At 34.9% G+C, this 20,175-nt stretch overlaps 1 protein-coding gene and 2 long non-coding RNA genes across 3 annotated transcripts; 2 read left to right on the top strand and 1 right to left on the bottom strand.

Moving 5' to 3' along the window:
- Window positions 1-253: 253 nt before the first annotated feature.
- On the top strand, window positions 254-18,606 carry LOC100377803 (ribosomal biogenesis protein LAS1L-like). The gene is made up of 12 exons (XM_085505068.1): window positions 254-426; window positions 3,181-3,300; window positions 4,938-5,010; window positions 6,370-6,532; window positions 10,431-10,477; window positions 10,967-11,061; window positions 11,650-11,735; window positions 12,298-12,507; window positions 13,256-13,370; window positions 13,802-14,067; window positions 17,499-17,634; window positions 18,224-18,606. Exons 1-12 carry the CDS (start codon window positions 272-274, stop codon window positions 18,345-18,347), a joined length of 1,590 nt encoding a protein of 529 aa, XP_085361194.1. The 5' UTR covers window positions 254-271; the 3' UTR covers window positions 18,348-18,606.
- Window positions 6,924-8,005, top strand: LOC146736572 (uncharacterized). Its single transcript, XR_014930853.1, has 2 exons — window positions 6,924-7,020; window positions 7,771-8,005. It is a non-coding gene; the product is annotated as an uncharacterized LOC146736572 (long non-coding RNA).
- LOC146736571 (uncharacterized) lies at window positions 11,741-19,932 on the bottom strand. The gene is made up of 2 exons (XR_014930854.1): window positions 19,075-19,932; window positions 11,741-12,492 (listed from the first exon to the last, which is right to left on the bottom strand). It is a non-coding gene; the product is annotated as an uncharacterized LOC146736571 (long non-coding RNA).
- Between the last annotated feature and the right edge of the window lie 243 nt (window positions 19,933-20,175).

The raw sequence follows: 20,175 nt of genomic DNA, 5'->3' as shown, positions 1-20,175 counted from the left end.
TTCACAACTGGCTCTAATATGTACTTTTACATTGCATCATAACAAGTGTTTTGCCAGAAAATTAATTTTTTCTGGATCCTTAGAGATGCAATGTTTCTATCAGATAAGTTGTGATAAATAATACTAAAACGAAAAGAAACAAGGTAATCGGAAATTAATTTTACATATTATATGTCAATTACATTTTTTGGTAAAAATGATTCACTGGTATAAAAGTAAAGTTTTCGAAAGTATCAAATTTTTGTTCGTGTGAGGGCGTAGTGCATTCAAGATGGCCACCCACACAAGAAGCATGGATCAAGATGAAATCCGTGTTGTGGGATGGATAAATATGAAAGAATGGGAATACGTATACAAAGCATTGTATTCTAACGATGCACAATTGAAGCAGCGAGCATTGAAGAGAATATCAGCCTGGAAAAATCGGTGAGTGCTGAATAAACTCGTTTTAAAGAAAGCATGTACTGGGGGCTAAACAGTCAGCTGGGGTGAGCATAGCCGCAGTGAGCAGTGCCGGGTACATCCCACAGGCGCTTCAATCCTATCCTCGCCAGGTGAATGTGTCTCAAGATGTGTACAGTTTGAAATTATTCAAATTGAGAAAGTAAAAGTTAAAAAAAAAAAATTAAATTCAATGCAGGTCATAAATTGAAAAGACTACATATTAAAATAAGACTACATGAAAATAAAATGGTATACCACAGTCCCTCTATCCCCGGTCTAGAAACGACTAGCGTTCTTTTGTCTCGAACCGCGGTGCGGGTAAACAAACTGTTCACACCCGGGCTGAGGGAGTCAGGAAGTCAGACAGATTACAGTACCGTCAAAATATTCATTAAAATCGGAATATTTACCGTCATGCAAAGCGATACCTCATTGTATGACTTCACTTTCACTTCAAATTCGGGCAACCACAACATAGACAAACATGTAAACAAAATTATCACTATGAAATTTGGGTTTTTTGAACCCTGATAGGCATCACAACCAGCCCACCAACTCATAAACATCCAGTTCCTGTAATGCAAAGATTAATATCGGGAATTATGTTCATTTTCTCGTTTTAATAGGGAAAAAACTTCGCGTGCCAACATGCTGACATCGCTAAACAAATCTTGTCAAAATGGCGTCGTTCATGTTAACGTAGTCGATCGAAAAACCTGTGATATTTCTGATTCGTGGGTGGGTTCATAACAGTTCAAGTCAACTATACAACAAGTAATGACTTTATTCTATGCAAAAATATGTAACAATGCTTCAATGTTTGTATATAAATGATTTTTTTAACACAGAATTGAGTACATTGTCATTTCGAAACGTCGCCATTTGCATTTACGATATAAAAAGCACCCACAAAAGTCGCTCAATTTAACATTAATAAAATGCGGTGTGACAAATATCAAATCAGCCCATCAATTTTTAATGATATGTTTCGATCATAAAATGTCAAAATCGAAGATTAATATTGGTTTCGCGCCAAGAAGTATGGTAAATAAAATAGAGGTCATTTCAATCACCCCAAAATCAAAAACGACAAACATCTGGGTAAAGGTATGAAAATTTGTTGCGAAAATGTGTTGCTGCTGGTAAAATAGATAAATTAAAGAACTACTCGCCGGCTAAAATATGACCTTATACAGATATCCTGATTAAAAAATTATGTGAAAAAGCACGAATTCTGGAATAAACAACTAAGTTGTAATAAAATACATAACACTGATGATGTCAAAAATAGTGGCCGGCTGCGTTGTGGTCACGTGACAATACTTTGCCCACACCCGCAATGCGCCTTTGCCAGGGAAGGAGGCCAATTCACACCTAATACAATGACCGTTTCCAGACCGGGGATAGAGGGACTGTGGGTATACCCTACCAAAAAAAAGGAAGAAAAAACAAACAAGAATACTTTTGTCAGAAATTTAATACTGAAAGAAAAACATTCTTTAGTAAAATCAAGATTTCATCAGAGATAAAGCTTACTGTATATGTACTAACTATTATTTATATTTATATACTTTATTCATTTCTGGTGACAAGGCAGCTTGTTGGAATCTGAATTCAAGTCTGGTATATGCACAGTTCATTCTAAAGTGACGTGGTCAATGCTGCCTCGTTCAATAAATATATTCACAGACATAAATTGCGTTGTGTAGAGTAACGATCTGGTCTCTGAACGATCGGTTGTTTTCCATTCTGTCTTGCAATGTTTTCTTTAAAGATTATTTTCTGAAGATTAATCGAATATATATCAATTGGGCCGTACTCTGTACTCATTTCGTATACGAAATTGTACGTGATCATCATGTTGTGGTGCTTTGTGCCAAATTTGATCGTGGATCACTATAAAAATAATCATTCTTGCTACGAGCAAAACATATATACTATCAACCAGCACGGCGGCAGCGAATCTCTTTCGCTCATTTATTCAGAATTATGTTATTTAGAAAAATGCTGAATACTACGTCCTCTACACCAGTCAGTTCTTCATGACATGCCCATCGTATTTCATTTCAAGCGATTTTACATTGGAATGAGAATGTCAATCGATCGACCACACACCAGCATTTGGATTTTTCCCGATGAATGCAGTGGGCGAAGGTTGTTGAATAAAAGGTAACATTGAGTGCACATATAATAAAATTGTTGCGAATGGCTTGTGAATGCTGTTTGATTTCAACCACCGTCTGTGTTTTCAGACAGACATGCACTTTATATTCTGTCTGGTTTTGACAACCTCATGCCCCCAGTTACAAAGAAGCTCGTCTGTGTTTTCTTTCCTGTAATTCATTTCATTGTAGTCTGTAACATAAGCAATGCACTAGTAGTGTGTATTTCACCTCGTATGCAAAGTATGCATTTTGAAAACGATGTGGGTGGAGCTTACAGTGCCAGCAAATTCAAAACTCAACGGGTTTGAAACCCATTTTTCTGGAAAAACTAAATGGTCAAATGCACTACTATTTTTATTTATGGTTTCCCTGAACATTCATGGCACCACTCACGTTTCAAAAATAGGAAATGTAATGCAATGAATCACTGTTTCTCGTGTTTTTGTGGAGCTTTTAGTCACCGTTGTTGCTGTGGGTGAGGGCGACTTCATTTGAATAATAAACTCCTTCCGTGCCTGTTTATATATCATGTCGGTCTTTAATATATCTTCCTACACTTATATTATTTTAGATTTGTTACAAAGATGCCTGTTGCCATAGAGTGTACAGCATTGTTGGTGAATGCTATGATACAAAACGATGACTCTGATATTGATAATCTTCGGTACATATACGGCATGGCATTAATCAGGTATGTAGTGAAAATCACCTTGAATTAAAGGGTGGTGGTCGTCTTGCTGAGCATATGCGTCATTTGTGTTTTCCCACAATCCAATGTGCTCTTTTAATGGAGATCACAAGTATGAGGTTTGACCGCGGCAAGACTAATTACCGACGATGACATCTTTGATACTTTCCAATCACCTAAAAAATACCTAATTAAACCTTGATAACGTCTCAGTTTGTACTCGTTGATCTGTGCAACAGTCAAAGCTGCCATCTTTGTTTATATGACCATATATCTCGCGCATGCGTGACGACTACCGCCTATTATGTGTCCTTGGAGCCATCAGGAGTTGAGTTACAGCTTTAGCTGAAATTGTACCATATTACTCTTACCATATATGCTCTCCTGGTGAGTCAACCGTAATAAGAATGCGAATGCTACTGGTGAGTCAACCGTAATAAGAATGCGAATGCTACTGGTGAGTCAACCGTAATAAGAATGCGAATGCTACTGGTGAGTCAACCGTAATAAGAATGCGAATGCTACTGTTGAGTCAACCGTAATAAGAATGCGAATGCTACTGGTGAGTCAACCATAATAAGAATGCGAATGCTACTGTTGAGATTTGACTCCCGATTTATTGTTTGTTCCTATGTACAGCTGTGGTGATGAGTAACTTCCATACTTTTCGTAATACCAGTTAAATGCTTAATGGTGCTCGAATATATTTAAAAAAAAGATCAGGTGTCCAACTAATGAAAGGATAATGGTTAATTGACAGAATATTAACATCATCGCTATATTGTGTACTCATCCATTAGTTGTTGCACTATGAGGTTATCACGGCAATACATCAAATTACGCACATGGCGAAGTATGGCAATCATTGACACCACATAGCATTATTCGATCATTGCAATCTTGCTCTGAGGGTAATCTTTGATTTTCGTGATGACCTTATTATTATTATGTATCTTTTCCTACTACATGTACTAGTAGTAGTTATAATCAGAGATGACGACCAAAATGGCTAAAAAATCTTTGCACTGTTCGAACATTTGCGATACATGCTAGGGTTCCATTACATATTTTAGTGCATCTCCATCTGGACCATCGTCAATAATCTGGAACGCATTCAATGCTGGTGACATAAATTGACCCCAAATAAGGAAAGTTTTAAGTATTCAAACTGTTGCAAATATATTTGCAGTGAATGTAAATACGGCTTTTTAGGAAATGGTAAATTATTTATTTTTGTGCTAGACATTTAATAATATGAGGTTTTTACGAGGATACTGCATACTTTGTGGTATCCTTGTAATAAACTTATTGTACATCTTATGCATCCTCCCAAGAATACATCATGGGAATGCCAAAATCCAAAAAGAGTAGAACACGTATAGCAAATTTCTTTGTGTGGGGTCAGGTCAAACTTCGCTCCAGGGACTGCCATGTTTGTGATTGTTCCATATTTGGAATTTGCATTTCCTAATACGATAGGATGCAAATACAATGTACCCAGTGCAATACTGGTACGCTGTAACTTATGACATTACGGTTACAGATATATAATAATGTTTGTTATTTATTCAGTTGACTGGATTACACAAACAAACAAAAAGTATTGATGTTCACACGTTGTTAATAATATTGATTTTCAGATTTGTGAATATGATAACGGATCAAGCGCAGACCAAGTTTTGTGCCAAGCCAGTACATGTTGTTGCAGAAAAGGTGAGTTGTGAATGGAACCTATTAACAAAGTTGATGTTGTGTTAAGTTTAGGAAACATTTGTATTGGTTGTTAGCAATACATATATAGGTAACAAAAATTAAAAAGTAATACAAATACATCAAAAGAAAAATTATTACAGCAAGTCTCAGAAGTATTGGGGCAGCCAATTTGCAAACTCACTAGCGAATTGGCTAACTGCTTGGGTTTTGACTAAACAGTTGGCTTTCGAATCTCACTGACGCCGACTCGTGGTCGTGTCCACTCTGGGTGAGTCCATATTGCAATGGGGAACATAGAATGCTTTTACGTAGCCTGGTACATGTCTGGATTCCTCTGAATGATTTGCTTTGCGAAGCGCGATAATGTGAAAGTAGTTTCCCTGGTCAGCCTGAGAATGGCCACAGTCAGCTGGCGTACAAGTGATAATATGATAAATGCGATTAATCCATCGATATTTCCTATATGGGGCCATCTTGAACACTGATTGATACTCAATAAAGAGACAAGTTGAGAATCAGTTGCATACAAATTAGGGAGAAAATACATTTTCATATCCAAACGATTCGTTCGGGTAACATTAAACCAACCGCTCATAAAATTCGACTTTATTCATCGTTTTTGCGTGGACAATCTCTTGTACACGAACACCTCATTACACGAATAAAATAGAACACTTTCCCTGGCATATTTGAAAGCGAAATCGCTATCCAACTAAAGTATGACGGCCCCCTACTGTTATATAGATTCACCCAGAGTGGGCGTCCCCACAGGACGGCGCCAGAGAAATTCAAAAGCCAACCGTTCAGTCAAAACCAAAGCAGTTAGTTTTTTGAAAGGTGTCTTTGCCTGGGTTGCCTTTCTTTCTCTATTGCTAAACTGTGGTTACTTTTTCCGACATAATAATTCTTTGTTTGGTATTTAATGTAGTGAGGTAAAGTTCAAAACAATACATGTTTTTGAAATCTGCCATATGTTGTCAATTTTTTTTTTTTTTAGACTTTGTCTCCAGAAATTAGTACGAGATTAACAACGTTGATGATCTGTTGCCTTAGTTACCTACAAATAGCAACCCTCTCACCCATACCAGGTTTTACATTGGTGTAGGATTTCTGGTGTCTAAACATCAAATTCTAGATATTTTATGTTGACAAAAAAAAATTCATGTAGAATTTAGTTTTAGTGTATTCACAGAAAATGGATGATTTTGAAAGCCACCATTTCCATGTATGATGCTTTAGCTATATTGAAATATTCCAAAAAACAATGCACTGCTGTAAACACAACTTGAGAAGTCTTGACTGTCTTGAGACATACTATATTGAATGTAATTGTATGTTTGTTGTTTTTTTGTGGTTTAGATGGGACTTCCTGAATGGTTGGTCAATTTACGCCATGAAGCCACACACACTGAACTACCATCATTACGAGTATTAAAAACTGGCGTTAAATATGCATTGTCATGGTTACGGTGGGAGTACTGGGAGGCCCATTCAGAGGTGACCACAGATGAAATCAGTTCAGGTAAAACCTAGCTTTTCAAAATGACAATGGGACATTTATGTGCAAAGTTACAAGTTCTGTGTAGAATCTCAGAGCATCACATAGTACAGAAAAAATACTTACCGGTATATTGGAAACAGACGTTTACCTATTGGATGATGTTGATCCAATCTGATTAAAATAAGATCCTGGTTGGCTTAATTTTTTTTTAATTTTTTTTTTTATATAAATACTATAATTATTATTTATTTTATTTATTTACTATTATTATTATTTATTTTAATTATTTTTTACGTTACAATTATTTCGCTGCAAGAATGGTTTTGTTCGTGAAAGCCACCGGGATCTGAACAACCCGCATAGGAACTCTCGTTCCAGAACCAGACAATTTACTCAGCCAATCACAGAGCGTCTTACAAAGCGGTTAAACTCATGTTTTGCGCAAGCGTAGAACTCCAGATGAAAAAATGGCTGACCACACATGTACTGCTGCAGAGGTGAAGTTCGAGGTAGGTTTATGCGTGTTTCGATGAATTTCGTAATTGTTCCTGACAAACAATCGTTGTCTCCTTGCATACTTCGCATATTGTCTTGTTTGTAACTGTTGTCCTGCAGTGTAACTTTGCGTTCGATGGCAACTAGTATTTAGCTTCTCGGATGCGTGCCTTGGCATAACTTGCTGTTAGTTGGTTGACACATGTTAACCCGAAGATTTCAAAACACACTCGCATTTATCTGTTTTATGTGTTTTCGTAATGTCATTCAAGTCGGCCAATTTTCGCCTGAGTCACAGCATTTTTAGTATCTTCTACTTTGGTCTACGATATCTATGTATATGAATACATAGTGAACACATTTATTGCAGTATTTGTCATTATTTTGATTTTCGTCAAAAGGTCAAATGGCGGTGTTGGCGCCGACAGTGTTGTTGTGAACGTTTCGTAGTTTTTTGTGTGGATATTGCGTTTGAAAATTTGATATACTCACGCAATTAACGATTGAAGTCATTTAATATTCAACTGGAAGCTGCAATAGCTTGCATATGTTTTGTCGCAATTATTATTGGAGATTATTTAAAGATAGACAGTACTGATGTTATGTCATTAATTATTTAATGCTTTACAAAAATTTGTTCACACTCCTTCCAAGTTTCAAATCCTCAAGCCCCTAAGACAGAGGAAAAATGAATTACCAGTATCTATATTAAAATAAGTGTTGTGTAAACACATATTGAGTATCTTCATTTTTGCTCTTTACAGGGGAAAGCCGACTATTGCTCAAAGTAACAAAGGCAGACGCAAGGAGCAGGAATGTGCACTTAGAGAGTATTTTTCCTATTTAAGAGAACTATGATCCTATTTTCCTGATGTGCACTGACCGCAACAGCATCCAAATTGTTACAGTCACAGATCAAGGACACAGGCTCCATTTCAGACTGTAATAATATAAATGTTTGTCCCAATAAGGCTAATGTTATATATGGTGTTTTGAAAATTGTATGTGATATCCCCTCAACTTTTTACTGGATGGTTGATAAGTTGAGAGAGGAAACTGACCAGTTTCCACGTCTACTGTTTATCACTTGATTATACATCTAGATTATATGATTACTTTGAAGAATATCCTGCCTCAATTTCTTACATTGGGATGTACCACAGCGAAACTGATTCTGTAGTATAAGAGTCTCACTTAAAAGAAATGACGAAAGTGTCACATACAGAGTTGCATATTATTTTTTGTACAACAGCTCTTAGAATGGGTATTAATTGATATGAAAAATTTTCATCATGATATTCATTTGATAATAGAGTTGTATGTACAGGAATTTGGGAGAGATGACAAACCATCTCATTTCGTTATTTTGTATCATACTTAAGAAACACAAATGTATGCAGACGAGTGAAACTTTATGAAGATTTTGCTTCAAGTTTGGAAATAAATCAATTGAAAGAAAGTATTATATCACAGTTGTTGTGATATTTGTGTATCTAAGTGTTCATGTGGACATGGCAAAGATGAGAGTAGTTATATTGAAAGACATCTTATTCATTACTGTGCAGATAGTGATAGTGTTAGCAGTGACAGTATAGAGTCTGATGCAATAATTGAGAATAGCTTATCAAGCACTGGTAAAGAGGACTGAATGTGCCATTGATAATAGCAGTGTGAAGTTGGTATAATCAGATTGGCATTGTATTTGTATTTCATTGTCATCTGATTAAAAACATTTGAAGAAGCATTTTCATAATGTTATTCATTGGTGAACGAGAATTGATCACAATTTACAAGTGTGACATGAGGATCTGTATTTGTTATCCAACAGATTCAAACAAATATCTCTGAATGTGAAAATTCTTATTTTGGGGATATTTTTAATCAAATGTTGATACGATGCCAAGTAGATTTTGACAAACTTCAATAATAAATAACTAATTAAATTTGTAAAACCTTTTTTTACCCATTTTTTCCTCAGTATGAGTCAGACATGTTATTTGTGATTGACTACAGAAATTGTAGTTAAATGCTCTGTCTTGCATATAAATTATTACTTGTAGTACAACATTTTCTTTTATTGGATCTGTCCCCATGCTGGGAATACAAAATGTACATGTACAGAGATATCAGTTATATTATTTTTAATAAATTATTGACAATTGCCAATGTGTCTTAATTGCTGTGAAAACAGTTTTATATTTTGTTCCCTGCACACATTTAGAACTATAAAACCATGTACCTAGGGGGTGATCCTTGTTGACAATACAACTGCATTTTATTTTTTGACCAACAAATTGATTCTAACTGGCTAAAAACAATCATATCAGCTCTGCTGGGCACAGCCAACCATTTTTCAATCCAATAATTTCATCTGTATTCCGGAGAATCTTTTTTCTGGTGTATCCACTGGCAAGGTTTCCAGCTTTATTCAAAAACTCTTTTTTTAAAACCAAAACTACATACGACATAGTAGCTAACAAACAGAAACAATCTGAAACTAAAAGAAACAAAATTAATAATTAGTTCACTTGTATTTACAGCTTCACGTTACGTCATGATAAATTATTCAATTATAGCGGCAAACAGGGATTTCGCTGTAGTTTTCCTATTTTCCACAGTTTTCTTCGTGAAATCGACCAATGAAAAAAACTGCTGTTACTGCCCGACCTGATTTCAGGTCGATAAAATAGAGCAACTCGTATAGGATAGAACTGTAGCTCTCTGATTTCGCGTTAACACCACGACGAACGAAATACCCGACAGCGAAACCAAGCCAGCTACAGAACTGCAGTTAACCTCCGACGCAAAATAACAAAAAGTGATTGATTGAGATCCATCATTACGAATGAATACAAACAAAATTGCTTCAATTTTCACAATATCATGTCATACATACACTGTCAGTTGACTAAAGTTGTCTGTCGTTTTTTTTTTACCAAGAAACGAATCTATAAATACACAATATACTTACCAATAACAACTCCGAAATCTTCACACTGACGAAAAACAAAATGGTGACCATAACAAAAACATTCGCGTAATCTTACACATGTTACAACGAATTTGATTGGCTGCTGTTTTTCTCGTAAATTGTGAGACTGGAACGAGAGTTCCTATGCGAGTTGTTCAGATCCAGGTGGCTTTCACGAACAAAACCATTCTTGCAGCAAAATAATTGTAACGTTAAAAAATAATTAAAATAAATAATAATAATAATTATAGTAAATAATTAAAATTAATAATAATTATATAAAAAAAAAAAAAAATTAAGCCAACCAGGATCTTATTTTAATAAGATTGATGTTGATCATGTGACATGCATATTTATTGTGGATATTCACAACAATTGTATCCAATATCTGTTTAAAATGTATCTTTCTTCCAGTGACTCAGAAAATAAAAATAATATATTGTTTCCCTGTAGATGATATCCGTGATGCTGTCATTGTCTACCAACAGGCCATGTTTCAGGTATACAACGTACACTCAATAAGATTGTAATTTATATTGCAGATAATGCATTCTGGGAATGATGCCATAGACACTGTATTTGTAAACACTGATGGATATTTTCTGGAATTATCCTATTATACCTAATTAAACTTTTGTTATTTTCTGTTTTTAATGTTTAATGGCTATGGTGTAATTTTATTAATGTTTTTATTAAAAGTATATAAACCAGATTCTTTTTCATTTGACAATGTCTGTTATTGTTTCAACCACATAGCTGTTGTAAAACAAAACCAAAACTGAATCTTGTAGTATTTCACCTACAATACATAAATAACACAGGTACAGGAACATCTATGGTCAGGAAAGTTCAGTATGCAAAAAAATGAAATTATTATTGTATGTGTGCTTATGATAGGGTAGTAGTTTTATTTCTGTTTGTTGCTTTGAACATTACATTTGGTACGAAAGTTGGTCAGTCTGATACACTTAGTTTTGTTTGTACAACAGCGAATACAGTCTAGAAAGATGAAGACAAAGTGGAGTGAGAAGGCAGTAAACGATGCGGTCCAAACCATTCAAGATGTGTTGAAAAGTAAACACAGGTATCTGACAAATTAAGTATGTCTGCATTGAACCATTGTGGTAGGAGGGGGGAGTGGTAGGGGGGTGGTAGTTGATGCTTCAGATAAAAATCAAAATGATGCATTGTTGGTAAATTGGTTTGTTCATGATAATTGATATGTTTGATATGCTGTATTAGTTGTGATCTGGTGATTTAGATGGACGAAATTTCACAAAAGTTGCTCATCAGTAGGGTGAAACTAACCGCTCTAACCCCAGCTCATGTCCCCCTGACGGTGGGTGAATAATCCAATGCCAGGCATCTGTGTCTTGCAAATTAAAGTACTTTACAGCAAATTCATGAAGATTTATTCATACAGACAACTAATATGAGATCTTGGTATACTATATTTGAACAAAATCATTTAGGAATTGGTGTTAACTTTTCAAACTCTAATTTCCTTAATCTATGTTGCTTATATATTTACTATAGTTAAGTTAAGTGAGTTATTATTCAGTTGTCCGAATAGTAATTTAACTTCTCCCTGGCTATAGGTCTAGTCTTGTCATTTTCTCTCCATGGTACAGCCCTTTGTTTATCTACCCTTGATTGTACTTGTATGTTTCAGGGTGTGTTTAATAAACACCTTGTTACAGGATGGGTTTTTGGTTCCAACTCCACATCAACTTAAAGTATTAGGAATGACTGCAGATGGTGAGTTCTGGTGTTTATAATTATGTATTTTATTCATATTCAGGGCCCATCTATGCAAATAAGTAATACCAATGTACAATGTATAGATTAGTCTGTAGGCTGAGAGTTGACAACATTTTTATTTAAAGGCCCAGTAACTGAATAATGCAACATCTGTGTCTATACAATAAGGGGATGATTTAATTTTCTCAAATGTTTCCTGTGAGATTTTGTGAATGTTGTTAACCTATTCACCACCAGCTCCCTCTTTTCATCATAAATTTAAAAAAATATTTCTGTTTATCGCTGCGCTCTGCTTCAGAAGGCTAGGACAAATATAGCCAAATTTTTTGAGTGAATATTGACTCAAATCTTGTCTGTTGGCTCCTGTATTAGGGTTTATTTCCAGAAATTTTGAAGAATATAAGAAAAAAGTGCAGAATAATTTTGGCGAGAAAGTCTGATGGTGAAAATGTTAAAAAAAAAATTTTTCTCCGATGATCCCATCCCATGTACCGGTATAACAAATATAAGCTTGGATGAATGCAATGTTGGAATCTGAACACCCTTTGTGTCCCCTCAGACTTGAGCACCTCACCACTGCCAGAGATAGACAACGCCCTCTTACAGTTCTGGACGCCTGTGTTAGAGCTGTTCCATCAATTAGACTACATCCCACTGCTTGTACAGAATCTACTACAGGAATTATGTAAATGTAATAATCAGGAAGCCTTTGCAACAAGATGTCTAGCAGGATGGACGGCGTGCCTTGTGAAAGCTGTAATTAAAACAGGTAGCTGTAATTAATATTGTCTTTACATGGTCATGACCTTGTATGAAGACATTGTACATTAGCTATGAGAATCAGTTATGGCAGGTCAGATCCCGATTCACCGATTTAGAAATCACTTTTGTATCATCAATATATGCAATCATCTATGATACTAATCATGGTTTAATGGTTTAAAATAATGGTTTGACAAATCATTAGCGAGCTGCAGTTGACAAATGTGTTGCTGTTTAATAGCATTCAAATAAAGTGTTGGAGTACGGTAGTTCCGATCACGATCATTTTGAATAACTAAAAATCCTGATTCAGTTTGACCATTATTAAAATTTATCTAGTTATCTCAGACTGGTACTTTATTCAACAGAAACAAATCTGTAATACGATTGAAAACATTTTAGGAAAAAATTATGGTACCCAGTAGTTCATGTTCACAACAATGGCCGACACAATTATATGTAGTGTACTGAAGAGAAATAAAGCGTCACCAACAAAGGAACATATCAACCAAAATCACAAGTATCACACATTTTTGTATTTTGTCATGTAATTTTGTTCCCCATGAGTTGCACAAATTTAAAACTATGCAAATAATTTCCAGTTCTACCATATGACCTTGTATTACATTTGTGTATTAATAATGGTGGATATATGTGTTGTGGACTTCATTCATAACACGCTTACAACAAACGCAGTAACAATACACAGACTGTTAAGAATTCTGCCAACAAGTTTTATATTATGTGTTTGTCAGGTGCCACGACCGGTGACTCGACCTCCCCAGGGTCAATGTACAACATGCAGTGGAGACACTTACTAGACCTGTGCGTAGAGAACCCTGCCAAATATACACTAGCTTTACTACCAAGGTATGATGGAACAACAGTATTTAATAACAAGGAGTTACAAGTTTTATTTTCGTCCACCTACGAAATTGAAATGTAACTTTTTATTTACCAGTCACTACCCTAAAAATGCAATTGAAGTTGGCAAAAATCATTTCTCATTACTTTTCAGTCGGGCCTACCTTACAAAAGCTGATTTTCAAAATGATTGAACTCTGTTAAAACAATCTAAACTAGGGATAAAATAGAATTTTGGTATTTTGAGCTCAGTTGAAAAAAGTTGTCACATTTCAGAAGTTAATCGACTGTCGTCTGGACACACATCATACAACTCATTTTTGTTAAGAAATTCTTGGTACCGGTAATACATGTCGTACTTCTGTGTAAAATATTTCTTATTATAAGATTATGATCTCATTAAACGTCTACTGTTTGTTATTTTATGTTGATTTCAGTATTATTCCTTACGTGCGTCCAGCGATCATGAACAACGCACAAAAACAAATCTCTGAACTGACTGAAATATATTTAAAAACCGAGATTCCGTCTGGGGTGAAAGAGAAAGTAGAAAACAAGATGATTTATACTGTTGAACAGATAACGGAAAGGTTAAACGAAAAAGAATCATGTGAAGAAAAAAATGATACCAGTGGTGAAGAAAAAATGGATGACGAAAAAGCTGCAACACCTGAAAATGTGTTGCCATGGCAACTATGCACAGGTATTTTGTCTTAACTCGTATTATTTCTTGATCTGCTGATCAGTAGTGAAGTGTTCAAGTCTGTTTAACTTAAGGTAGAGATGCAGTTTATTTGGCTTGCTTTTTAATTGAGTAATTAGACAATGAAGATGGTATTATATATCCAACATGTTATATATTTTCTGAAAGCTTATTATACAAACTTTGTAAAACTTGTCTTTATTTTAAATATCCAGAATGCGTTTTTGATTTTGGGTCAAAAATATGCTTTTTTGGACAAAAGTGGTTTAAAAAAAATTAGCTTAAAAACTTCAAGTCCGTTTGTGGGTAAAATTACATCACTGGATACCTTGGTATACTACTAATTCAAATGCGTCCACTCATCTCTCTAACGGCTTTCAAAGTCGCACAGCATGACCTCAAAGTTCACTCTTTTCTATTTTTGCATAATTTATATATCCATGTTAATTGCGGACTTGTTATTTTTGTTCCACTCGCCGTAATAAACTGTCCAGACGCATTTTGAAGGGGGAACACCTTGTCAATAATGTGTGAAAATTTCGAGGCAAATGGTCAAAGCGTCTATCAGCTATTTTAATTTAAAACCCAAGAATTCACCCAAAATAGAAGACGTGAAAAAGGCTAATTTGCATATTTGCGCGTTAAACCGGGAATTACTGCTTTGTTATACTTTGTCATACTTTCTAGACTATTGAAATTGAAAGTTAACGTATAGACATAGACATTTTATGTAAAATCGTTGGACCAGAACAACTGCTCTTGAATATATAAATCAGAAACACGTCATTCATACCAGTGTTTTGATGGGGTCGGTAAAAACACGTGGCAATGCCCAGTAAATATGACGTCATCTCATGAATTATTAAACAGGGGGCGGTCCTAGGAAGGTGACCTTTTATCACGATCAAAACATCATGGTTTCTCTTCGGTGTATTTTCAATAACAAATCTACGAGTATTTCAGAGCCTATGGTTTACCGTGAAGAGTACAAAGTGGGATATTAAATTATTTATCCTTGATCATTTTTATGTAGTATTGAGAACCAACTCCAGGAAGCGAACGCACAATAATGAATAATCGCGTAATCCTAGAATCGAAACGCGAGGCACAGAAGTTTTGTTCATCGTTTCCAATCCCATTTTTCCCACTGCAACATATTTGTTAAAAGAAATATTTGAATTCTGTTCGTTTTTTAAGGAGGCATTTTTTTTATTTTTTCCGATTTTGGCAACGCCTTATTCAGGGATTTTCTAAGACAGTCGCAGACAATCAGCGCACGGATGTACGTACAAAACATGTTGTTGTACTACCGGCGACGGTTGCCTGCAAGAAGAGAGCTCCAGCTCCTAACGTAAAAGTTTTAAAATTTCGACCGGTTTTAAATAATTAGTGTTGGAAATCTGACATGTTTTAAGAGTGCAAAATTAAGGTGCATTTTCGAGCGGTCGAATTTTTCTGAATAGAAATCGGCAAATGAAAAAAATAGGAGTGCTAAACAGTGTGTTCGTTAGTTTAAAAAAAAGGAATGTCCGTCAAATTGATGTAAACTTCCCCATTTTTCACGGAAAAAGCAAAGGTCGTGGCCGAGTTGTACGCTAAACAACTCAAAAATCAAAACAAAATCATCAATCAGTAAGTATTATGACAAGGAAAACAAAACATCAGACGCGGAGAAGCGGTCAGCGCATCAAAAGAGTTGTTACCGTAATGTATCAAGTTACCTCTCTCTGTGATTTATTTTTCATTGAAATTATTTGGTTGTTTTCAATTAATTTTAGCGTACCTCTGCAATTTATTTTAGCATTGTCAGTTGTTTGTTTCATTGAATTAAACGGAGTTCGTCCAGTTGCAAACAAAGCTGTCTCGCACCACCTAGCAAAACTTGCGAATGATCGAAGTACAGGTACCCATTGGACAAAAGATACACAAAAGTTTGTATCTCCCCGACCCAGTGCAATATATCCGGTTAGAATCAAAGCTCACGTGTCCCTTATTTGAGGGACCAGATTCTGCCTTAAAATGGGACTTTTAAGGTGTATTTTGGCGTCATTTTCGGACATTTCAATCATTCCTGATGCCTAAAATAGAGTCTAAGTTTTACCGTAGTCATTGACGCCTATATGAAGAGTATGATGTTTATTGTGACTAGCGTGAATGGGTAAGCTTCGTTTCGACAATGAGCTGTTATCACTGTAAACAATGTTAAATTATTCTTCACATGCTCAGTTTATTTTTTGAGAACAATTATTTAAAAATAAAATCTCTCAGTCAATCAGAAACTCGGATTCATGCCTTCAGGGAAAGTCATTTTTGGACGCTCACATCGATTTTGTTTTTCGTTCGGTGGGCTGATGCCTTCAGTGTAGCTTTTGCCTCTTCCGACATAGAAATCATCTGAATCTTCTTTCTACCTCTCTTTCTTTTCACACCACGCATAATGTAATGATAAAAATTAGGAAAAAACGCTGAGGAAATATAATGTTTGTTTTGCTAGCGAGCGAGAACTGATTTGAGAATAATTGCACATGCGCGTGAATTGAATGAACTATGACCCGTACAATCTCGATTTGCATATTGTCAATCAAAGGTCTGGTTATTTGGTTACTCATGCAAATTAGGCAATTGGACATAAACATTGCCACGTGTGAGTGTTTTTTATTTTTAACCAGAAAATAAACAGCAATTTTAACGGCGTTCCAATAAGAATTCATTGGTCAAATTTTCACAGAATGTTCTTTAGATAAAAATCTATATAAAAAACGAAAAAAACTATTTTTGATTGAAATTCACAAATAAACTGCATCTCTACCTTAAGTGACAAAGATAGGGTTTTATCAGACTTAAATTAATTGAAAGTATTTCAAAAGCATTGTTTGACTGTTATTTTTTTTTGTGTGTTTGAAAAAAATTAATTTGTTCTACTTTTGAATTTTTGCTTTGCTAATTCCTCATTCTGTTTTTTGTCCTCAAGAAAATTGAAAAATGATGATGGTTTTAAATTTTTTTTAATACTATTTTATTTTATTGGATTGACAAAATGTATCATTCTACTTTTTTGTGGTCTCAAATTTGCACACAAAAAATGAGTGAGGTCCAGGTTTCAAACTGCTGCATACTGGTCACTGGTAGCCTAGTGGTTGTCGCATCAGACTCATGACCAGCAGACCCAAGTTCAAATCCTACCTTAGGCTGAACATGGGTGAGTGTGCCACAGACTCAATGGGAAGGCCAATTCCACTGGCCGAGATTCATTCACTATCGAATGTGACTTTGGGGGGAACTGCTGCATGCATTGACAAGAAGCGGAATCTAATCATCACACAATCAGAGACAGAGATATTGCAATCTTTGTTGACAACATAATATATTGTGACTTATTTGAAAATGATTCACCACTGCCTAAAGTTGGTACATTGTGTATTGTTTGACAGATTCCATCACATGGTCACAGTACCCCATGGGAATGGTTCCAGGTCAGCCATTGGATGATCCCCACTACCTACAATTACCTCATGATTTAGATGGTGTACCTACCAGTACTACAGAAAACACTCCTACAATACAAAGGTATGCACACTTTTAAATATAACTTTACTTTATTCCCTTGACAAACCTTTATCAGTATATGTTTTTAGGACATACCCATTCTTGCTCGAGTATTTTTCTTTCCTGTAAGAGTATTTTTACCCTACTGCACTCCCAGCATACTGTGGCAAATTGTTCTGTATTTGAGAACTTTGATTTGAATATTCATGAGTGAACATCCTGGAAGCAACCAACCAATCAGAATGAGTTTTTTAAGAAGAGCTGCTTCTAACAGGTTGATTGATTGGTTCCTTGCAATAGAAGGGAGGCACACTGATTAGTGCATTTGCAAAAACAAACAAGTTGACCATTAGATACACTCAGAGGAAATGGTCGATTAAAAAAAAATTACAAAATAGCTCAAAATTGAGTAAAGGAAAAAAAATATTTTCTAACGTAGACAAAGTGGTTCTAATTCAAGTAAAACTTAATATGATTAATTTGAACGGTATTTCAATAATTCCTATTAATCTATCAGGCAACTTGCTTAGTTCAAATGTTCACCAATTGGTCACTTTTTGTTAATTGTTTATTCGTTTGTTCATTCACATCCTGTGTTTCTCTTTCACAGGACACTGGTTCCCATGGAAACCATAGAAAACTCTACAGATGACTTGATGTATACTGTTAACACCAACAAAACTTGGACTTCTGAAGAAATGAGTGCTATCACACAGAAAATGACTGTTTTCTAGAATTTATTGCTGTCTTTGCAGATTCCAAGCAATACTTACCCTGTTTTTTTACAACATTCAACTATCTGCATTTGATTTGCTATAGCGCCCTCATGCACCAAGGAGGAGAAAGTTTATTTTATTTTGCAAAACCGGTTTTGCACAAATAATTTGAATAAAGATTTACATTTCTTGTATGTCTAAAAATGTTGTCATATATGATGGTTAATTTCATTTTTCATGGATTAAAGATAAGTCTCTCTTTACGATTGCCAGTGAATCTTATGATTTTTTGTCATATTTAATCATAGACAATATTTATGTCTATGATTTAACCAAACAAAATATTGAGATATGATGAAAACTTGTTGCTATGGAAACCAATGTTAAATAGCTCAAAAATTTTAATTTTCATGGAATTTGTTCTGTGTGTAAAATACATTTTTATTCAGGTTTGGTGAACAACATCATAAAATAAATCCATATTGCTAAAGTCAAGGAAATTTGGATTAATGGTAGCCAACTCCCGGGTACATTGACAGAAAAAATGTTCAGTAATTTTTAATGCACATCCTGATTCATAGACTACCAAGAATTAATAATTTGGCGTGATTTGTAGGAGATAAGTATCACGACTACTGAAATACAATTAACCCAAGTTAACCCCCAGGATCATGCAAGGTGCTGATTTTATCCATTGCTCAGCAAGGCAACAAAATTAAATAAACAAGACTGATATCGCACCTACCAAAAGATAATTGACCAATGATGCATCGCCTCGTTTTTATCAGGGTTCTGCGAGGTGTCAATGAACTGGTGCTAACAACATTCGGTGTATTCTTGTGTTGTCTAGTTCACTTTACAAAAATAATTCACTCTTTGAATTTTTTTTTATGCGAATGTTTTATTTTCATGGTGCAGCATCCCTATTGACAGAACAGGAATATTTCAGTTCACATTTATTAATGGTAATTAAAATGTTTTTGATTTAAAGCCGGGGAGTCGTCACCTGCACATGCGTCAGATGGCCATGAGCCTTTGCATATTTAGCGTGTGTTATCATCGCTTGGGACTCAATTCCCGCGCATGCACCGGTGACGACCCTCTCGCTTTAAGTAAGCATAAATAAGTACGAAAAATTGCAAACAGCGGTATTTTTTTTTTAAATAGAAATTGCTGAAGCAGGAGTATCAAACGAGAAAAGACATAATAAACTTGGAAGAAAAGTGCAGCCATTAGCTCATAAAACAACATTGGAAAATAACCCTTGCACATTTATAATAATAATAATAATAATTTATTTACCTAGAAAAATATTTCATACAATACTCAAAATTGTACATGCAGTCTAGGTAAAATGGAATCTGAAATAGCTTAAAAGCTAGTCGAGTCAGATCCCTGACATAACTTAAATTTAATGACTTAAGTTAAGACTGACAGTAGGTTACACCTCAGTATATTTCAAATAAACAAATATGATAATATAATAATATATATATATATATACACATACATTTATAATAAATATTAGTTCTATTCTAAATACTCTGACATTAAATTTTCCCGTATAGTATTTTTGAATGTAAGTTTCTGTTTAGACCTTAAAGATTTCACTGGATATTACCACATATATACTGAATACAAATAATGGAGAAGGGAACTTATCTGGGTTTCCAATAACTTAATGAATTTCTTTTAGATTTCAGTCACACTTCTGCCACCAATATGTAGGACGAAACTCAAACCATGAATTATTCTGGAAAAATGACAATTTATAAACATGTCACCCACAGAAAGGTACTGAAGAAAGGTATTCAGAAAATAAAAGTCAGAATACCAGGTTTTTATT

This window comes from Saccoglossus kowalevskii, chromosome 11, assembly GCF_978046115.1.
Source record: "Saccoglossus kowalevskii chromosome 11, keSacKowa6.1, whole genome shotgun sequence".
Taxonomy (NCBI): domain Eukaryota; kingdom Metazoa; phylum Hemichordata; class Enteropneusta; family Harrimaniidae; genus Saccoglossus; species Saccoglossus kowalevskii.
This window is presented reverse-complemented; position numbering and strand designations above follow the sequence as displayed.

What these genes read in the sequence shown, in the direction of transcription:
- LOC100377803 (XM_085505068.1), top strand. Translation starts at nt 272, where the DNA reads ATGGCCACCCACACAAGAAGCATGGATCAAGATGAAATCCGTGTTGTG. An exon ending in ACACTAGCTTTACTACCAAG is followed by an intron (nt 13,371 to 13,801) that starts GTATGATGGAAC and finishes TGTTGATTTCAG; the next exon opens with TATTATTCCTTACGTGCGTC. An exon ending in AACACTCCTACAATACAAAG is followed by an intron (nt 17,635 to 18,223) that starts GTATGCACACTT and finishes TCTCTTTCACAG; the next exon opens with GACACTGGTTCCCATGGAAA.